Source organism: Marmota monax, unplaced genomic scaffold (assembly GCF_021218885.2).
Source record: "Marmota monax isolate L192 unplaced genomic scaffold, Marmota_monax_Labrador192_F-V1.1 WCK01_AAM20220418_F8-fsc00074, whole genome shotgun sequence".
In the NCBI taxonomy this organism is placed as follows: Eukaryota; Metazoa; Chordata; class Mammalia; order Rodentia; family Sciuridae; genus Marmota; species Marmota monax.
Window position 1 is genome coordinate 5,942,196 of NW_026694232.1, and position 7,262 is coordinate 5,949,457.

The following is a 7,262-nucleotide window of genomic DNA, read 5'->3' on the forward strand; positions in this document are numbered from 1 at the left end:
AATCTTGCTCCTAAATATAAGCTTGTTTTTAAGGAAAAAATTGATGTTCTGAAACTAGTTTAGTTATTATGCAGGACTGGTACAAAGGTTCCTGGTTGTTTTTTTAATCAGTTGTCATTGTTCCAAAATGTAACTTGTAATTTGGCTTCTTAAGGATTGAAGAGTCTTTGCTTGGTAGATTCATACTCTTGAAATGACTTACCCCCTCCAGAAATATGGTCTAATTTCATTCAGAAGCATATTTTAAATTATAATGTTATATAAAAGTATAGATTATAAAGACAAATCTTAACTTGTTTCTTGAATATATTTTTTTTTAAATCCATAGTGTGTTATCCAGGATTTTCAAGCATCAGTACTTCAAGTGTCAGATTCAACTTATGATGAACAGTAAGTTTTCTTATTTAAAAAGTATATTTCCCAAATGAGGAAAGAATTTTTAGTATTAAAGAAAATTGTAGAATGTGGTTAATCAGTCTGAAGGTATAATGTTATGTTGAGATAATACTGAATAATGTTTTAAAATATTTTCCAATTTCTTAAAAATTGATAATTCCTTAATAGTTTATAATTTTGAAGAGGACTGTTTTTTGCTTTTTGTATAATATTGTTTATTGTAATTTTCAGAGTAGCTGCACAGATGCCTACTGTTCATTATGAATTCCCCAATGGCTACAACTGTGATTTTGGTGCAGAACGGTTAAAAATTCCTGAAGGCTTATTCGACCCTTCCAATGTAAAGGTATGAAAACTTGTTTCATAACTAACTTAGCTTTTCTTATAAATGTAAAGCGCTTGTGTGATTATATGGCCTAAATAACACTAAATTGGGGGGGGGGGGTTATCCTTTACTGTATGAAGTCCTTCCATGTGAATATTTGTTTTCTTTTGTTCTAGGGGCTGTCAGGAAATACAATGTTAGGAGTCAGTCATGTTGTCACTACAAGTGTTGGAATGTGTGATATTGATATCAGACCAGTAAGTGACTGTCTCCTGTTACAATACAAGGGTATCTTTTAGAACAGTGAAATGCCTCCAGATCATTGTTAGGTTGGCAGCTTTTGACCGTTGACTGTGAAATCCATTTTATAATGGCATATGTAAATGCTGTACTCTGTAGTATTATTGACTATTTTAGTATTTGCCTATAAGTTAGTAAAACATTGATGCCTCTTTGAAAAAAAAAAAAAGATGAAATACTAGGAAAGGAAAAATGCAAAATTCTAGCACTGTAGTGTCCACTATGGTAGCCGTTATTCACACATGGCAAGTTATATTAAATAAATAGTAGTTCAGTTATTCAGTTGTACTAACACCAGTATAAATGTAGCTTGTGGCTACAGCATTGTACAGTGCATATACTCTGAACAGTTTCATCATTACAGAAAATTTCCTTGGACAGTGTTGCTATACAAATTTCCTAGAATGTGGAAAATCAAAATATATATTATTCATGATTTTTCTTGCGTATAGCCCAGCTTCTGTGCTTGTTTTTCAGGAGGGTGTGGTTTAAATTCTGTAACTTATATGGAGTTCATTTTAGACGATCTTCATGTTTTGTGCTTTGCCAAGTCTTAACTACATATTATATACTGTATTATTGATTTTATGTGATAGTAATTGTTAAATTAATTAGACTTTATTAAAACATAGATTCAGTTTATAACACATACTGCCTTGATTTTGAGTTAATTTGCTTAGAGCATGATGCTATTAGCTAAGGATGTTTAAAAACTATTGTTCAAAAAGGCTTTTGGGATACTATGAAAATCATTCTTTATTTCACCTAGTGACCTAGCAGGCATGTGCTGCTTCTACAACAAAAGAAGTATAAGTTTGGAACTTTTTAGTGGAAATCCAAGGCCTCTTATGAGGTGGGGGAAAGCAATTAAAGTATATTCACTCTAAGAGTGATAACTTTCTGTGTTTAGTGGAATTTCTTTTTTATCTAATGTTGATTGCAAAGGAGATGCTTTTACATTCCATTTTCTGTTTTAAAACTTAGATGATATAGTTATTTGGAGTAGTTTTTAAAATAGGAATTTAGCCACTAGGAAGCCAGGTTGATACTTAACTTTTTGGTGCATACATGCAAATTAAGTATAAATATATTCCTTAAAAATAAGAATTTGTTTTTATTTGGGAGGCATCATTACGTGTATTCTGAAAAAGCTACTGCTGTGGTTTTGATGCACACCCCTGCAAAAGAGAAAGATAGCAGTCATTCTGGCCAGGAATATTGTCCGTCCATAATCATAAAATAATCTCAATTGTCTAATTTTAAATATTCAATATCATAACTTTCAGATGAGCATTCTAAGGTGAAGTTATATAGTGTACTTCTAAACAAATATTGGTAACTGTCTACCAAATAGTTATGATTTTTAAAATAATTGTTATAAGTTAGCATTTTGTAAACCTTAGTGTATGTTAGTCACATGGAGAGTTTTTTTAATAAACAAAACCCTTTTCTGGATTCCATACCCAGAGGTTTTTATCTAATTGTTCCTATGCATTGGTAGTATAAAAGCTCCCCAGGTGAGTTGAATGTGCAGCTGAGATTGAAAACCACTGGTTGAAGTTAATTGCTTCTACGTAGAAGTTACAAATTTTCAAAAGCAGAAAGGAAGAGAAAATTATATTGGAGGACTTGGCTTTATTTGTTATCATATTTCAAACTCTTGGAAGAGTGGGTTCAGTCCCCAGCATCAAATAATAACAAAACTGTTGGAAATGTTTGGAACTAATTTATTTTTCTTGTTTTTAACCTAGGGTCTGTATGGCAGTGTGATAGTGGCAGGAGGAAACACGTTAATACAGAGTTTTACTGATAGGTTGAATAGAGAGCTTTCTCAGAAAACTCCCCCAGTAAGTACTGTTTGTTGTTCTTCAGTGCTGTTCTTCAGTGATGTGTGTACTCACTGATGGTGTAATTTATAGTAAGTGTTTATTTGTCAGTAGGTACGTGCTATTTTGCGTGTGCTTTGAATGCTATGGTTTACAGCTAATATCTGTTATTAACCAAAATTTCTTAGATAACATCTCTTGGTTACTCTTAAATTATTTGAATCAGTATAACTCCTTAACTTTATACTTAAGTGTCAATAGTCAGGCTCTAGGGAGACAAATTATGGTTCCTGTCCACCAAGGGCTCATTCCATTAGGAAGATTAGATATGAAAAAATTAATGACTGTTTTATTGTGCTGAGTACTTCAGTATTCCTGGAATCAGGTGCTCTTTTGAACACTAAGAAGCAAGTACTTAACTCTCTAGGAGTATCAGAGGAAAGCTTCGTGAAGAAGCTGTAATTTGAATGAAGAGAAGTTCAAGTGGTTGCTAATTTATGAAAGGACATATAGGTGGAGAGACTTCCATGTGCAAAAAGCAAAAAAAAAAAAAAAAAAAAGATGGCATGTTCCAGTAAATCAAAGTATTCAGGGGCTGAGGTTATGGCTCAGTGGTAGAGCACTTGCCTAGCATGTGCGAGGTTCGATCCTCAGTATCGCATGAAAATAAATTAATAAAATAAAAGTTATTGTGTCCAACTACAACTTAAAAAAAAAGTATTCAGTTTATGACTATGTAGAAGTGGAGGAAATAATATGACTGTAAAGATGGTTTATTAGTTTCCTAGGGTGACTATCACAAAGTACCATTAATTGGTGTTTTTAAGACAACAGAAATTTGACTGGATGTTGTGGTATAAGCATGTAATACCAGCAACTTGGGAGGCTGAGGCGAGTGGATCTCAAGTTGAAGGCTTGAGCAACTTAATAAGACCCTAAGCAATTAAGACAGTCTCAAAATAGAAGGATTGGGGTTGTAACTTAGTTGTAAAATCCCTCTGGGTTCAGTGCCCAGACACCCTCCCCCAACTCCGAAAAAAAAGACAACATATTTATTGTCTCATAGTTCTAAAGCATAGAAATATGAAATCATGTTGTCATCAGATTTCATGCTTCCTCTGAACAATTGGAGCCTTTCCTCTTTATAATTTCTAGTGGTTTGCCAGCAATCCTTACTTTATAGCTGCAGCACTTCTATTGTCAGAAGATACTAGTCTCTTTGGATTAACCATTATGACTTCATCTTATATCTTAATTATAACTGCAAAGAGGTAATTATTTCTAAATTAGTTCATGTTCACAGGTTCTAGGGATTAGATTTTAAATATATTTTTGGGGGACACAATTTAAACCACAACAGATTGGTAGCAAGGTGTGTCATATTAATGAATAGTTTGGATTTTATTTAACAGTAATAACATACACACTAAAATCTGGCAATGGACTATGAGCTCATATGTATGTTTTTAAAAGATCACTGTGTGCATTGTGATAACTTTTAAAAGGATAGCAGAACTTGGTTTGAAAAGGTAAGTTACATGGTCTATCAATAACAATATAGGAGTCATATCTTTAATTTTTAAAACTTCTATCAAGTGTTCTTCTGACACTTATGAGGAGTTACTTAGGCCCTAATGACATATGTACTTACCAGTCTTTGACTTCTCATATAAAGAATATTTTATACATGCCATAATTTTATAACTACAAGTGTTATTTGACTGTTGATGTAGCTAAAGATTGACTATATTCTTAAGAGTCTGATTTAGAACATAACCTAAAATATAGTACTAATCACTAGATTTCATACAAAGTCCCTGAATAATGAATAGACATGGGTGGCCCAACATATGCTTAAGACTGATTAGAGAATATTTTGTCCTTTAAGTACCTACTGTAATTAAAAGTGAACAAAATAATAAATTCCATTCTCATAAATAGGGATTTTCCTCACCCACCTACACATGTTCAGCCCTCCTATGTCCCACACTCTATTTCCCTTCTTTTCCTTCCCCCATCTCTCTTACACAATTTATTTCATTTTGAGGACAACTCAAATATATGTCAGTTCATATTTTGGATAACTGGAAGGTTACGATGACTTGAGAACTATCTTCAGAGGCAAATTCGTAGATGGGGGTAAAAATCTTTCAGTATAGGTGAGATGGGGATAATAACTGAACCACAGAATTATCAGGGGAGTTCAAAACAGAAGAATTGATTTGGAACGTATGAATAGAAAACTTACCTGAGATCTGATGATGACTGCTTTTTGATTTGGAAGGGTTGGAGTAAACTAAGGAAGGATTTGAATGTGTGAAGATTAGAAAGGGAGGACTGTGGAAAAGGGAGCAGGTTGAGATAATTATACTTGGTATTGGATGAAATACCATATGGAGGAGTTAGCATAGTACCTTATTTATCATGTTAAATACATGTTTTTTTATTATAGGATATAAATTGTGAATGCCATCCTTTGAGTATGCACTTTTCTAAAGTTTATACCGTTGATTTTTATCATATTACACATTGAAAGCCATAATCAGAAAAACCTTTAAAAACCTTTCTATGGCCGGGCCGGTGGTGCTCACCTGTAATTCCAGAAGCTTGGGAGGCTAAGGCAGGAGGAACATGAGTTCAAAGCCAGTCTCAGCAAAAGAGAGGGTGCTAAGCAACTCAGTGAGGCCCTGTCTCTAAATGAAATACAAAATAGGGCTGGGGATGTGGCTCAGTGGTTGAGTTCAATCCCCAGTATCCACCGCCCCCCCAAAAAACACCTTTCTATGAAGTAGTCCAACCTATTCCTACTATTAGCCTGTTTCAGAATTACCATGTTTAATCAGTTTGAACCACAATGTGTAATATGTGATAAATCAACTGTATAAATTTTAGAAAAGTTGTCAAAGTTGAATTTCCTGAGTTAACTGTTTTAATTGTTGTAATGCTTATTCTTCCCTCTCTGTTTTAGAGTATGCGGTTGAAGTTGATTGCAAATAATACAACGGTCGAACGGAGGTTTAGTTCATGGATTGGTGGCTCCATTTTAGCTTCTTTGGTTAGTAAATAAGCTATTTTGCAAATTTAGATTATTACTGAATTAAATATACTGAAAATACTAAATTTCACAAAAACGCTAAATATAATTCCAGTGCTTCATTTATCTTTGCATTTTATAACTATCAAATGAGTGGAGACCCATTAAGAATGTTTTATAATGTTCTAACAGAATGCCTCTTTGTTATTTAATTTCAGTTTCCCTTCTCAAACAGAGGTAGGAATATTGAAGTGTTCATGCCTCTTCTAATAATAACCCTGCTGGCACTGGCTTTGCCTGCAGTGCATTTAAAATTCAGTCAGTCTAGTTGTTCTCTTGTCTGTTGGTGAGGTATAGGAAGTTAGGAGTTGGAGTTGGTCCTTTGAGCAAATGAAATCATGATGCTGGGTCTTGGACTGGTATCTGCCTTGAATCAAGAGGAAAAGTCCTTGTGATTTTCTGGATCCTACACTTGTGGGATTTCCCCTTTGCCTCAGAGTAGCTGAGTAAAAGTCACTAAGTACATAGGCTTTCCAGTGATTTCTGTTGTTGCCTTAAGTTGGCAACTAGCCATCACAAGCAGTACCCTCTTGTCTTCCTTGACAGCCATTTTCTAAGTTCTACACAGATTCACAGGTATAAAAGGATTTAATATTCTTTATAACCTGAAAGGCAGGTTTACATTGTATCTTGGGATGAGTCTGGAGGAATTATGGACTACTTTGTTTAGGAAGGGAGTTTAAAAGTTCTTCAAAGTTTAAGAGTTGTTAAAACAAAGATATTAAAAGCAAAATGTACTTTTCATTAATAAGTAAGGCAAAAATTATTTCTTTCCATTTTACAGGGCACCTTTCAGCAGATGTGGATTTCCAAACAAGAATATGAAGAAGGAGGGAAACAATGTGTAGAAAGGAAATGTCCTTGAACAAGAGTTCCCAAAACTGTACCTTCCTGTGTCACCTTACGTTTCATAGCTTTAGTATACTCAGGAAAGAATGACCATCTTTTGTAGAATGTTTATACATTTTTGCATATTTCAATTTCCACTTAAATTTTTTAAGGCTTTAACTAGCTCTATAAATTAAAATGGGTTTGTGCTTTCCTTGAAATGCACTTATTCTTATTACAAGCATTTTATAATTTTGTATAAATGTCTATTTTCTCTAAATATTTTGCTTTCAGTAAAATGCTTTCCAACTCTGTTTAGTATATTAATTACCAGTGGGTGGTAGAATTGCTTTTTATTGACTAGTAAAAGTTACTGCCTATGCTTTTACCTCAGGCTTGCAAATTTAAATAAAAATTACTAGCCATTCCAGAAATATTTTTGGACTGTTGTATGCTGTGACTTGCTACTTTTAAATACCAAAGCTATATTTTA

General features: G+C 33.6%; 1 protein-coding gene across 2 annotated transcripts in view; it reads left to right on the top strand.

Annotated features, from left to right (window-relative positions):
• Actl6a (actin like 6A) overlaps positions 1 to 7,203 on the top strand; it is a 32,783-nt gene extending 25,580 nt beyond the window's left edge. For both annotated transcript variants that reach the window (XM_046466847.2, XM_046466848.2), the window contains exons 9-14: positions 329 to 390; positions 628 to 742; positions 898 to 978; positions 2,773 to 2,868; positions 5,816 to 5,902; positions 6,726 to 7,203. In XM_046466847.2, the coding sequence (XP_046322803.1) occupies positions 329 to 390; positions 628 to 742; positions 898 to 978; positions 2,773 to 2,868; positions 5,816 to 5,902; positions 6,726 to 6,806 (522 nt within the window). In that variant the 3' untranslated portion in view covers positions 6,807 to 7,203. The remainder of the gene's footprint in view (positions 1 to 328; positions 391 to 627; positions 743 to 897; positions 979 to 2,772; positions 2,869 to 5,815; positions 5,903 to 6,725) is intronic.
• The last annotated feature ends 59 nt before the right edge of the window (positions 7,204 to 7,262 follow it).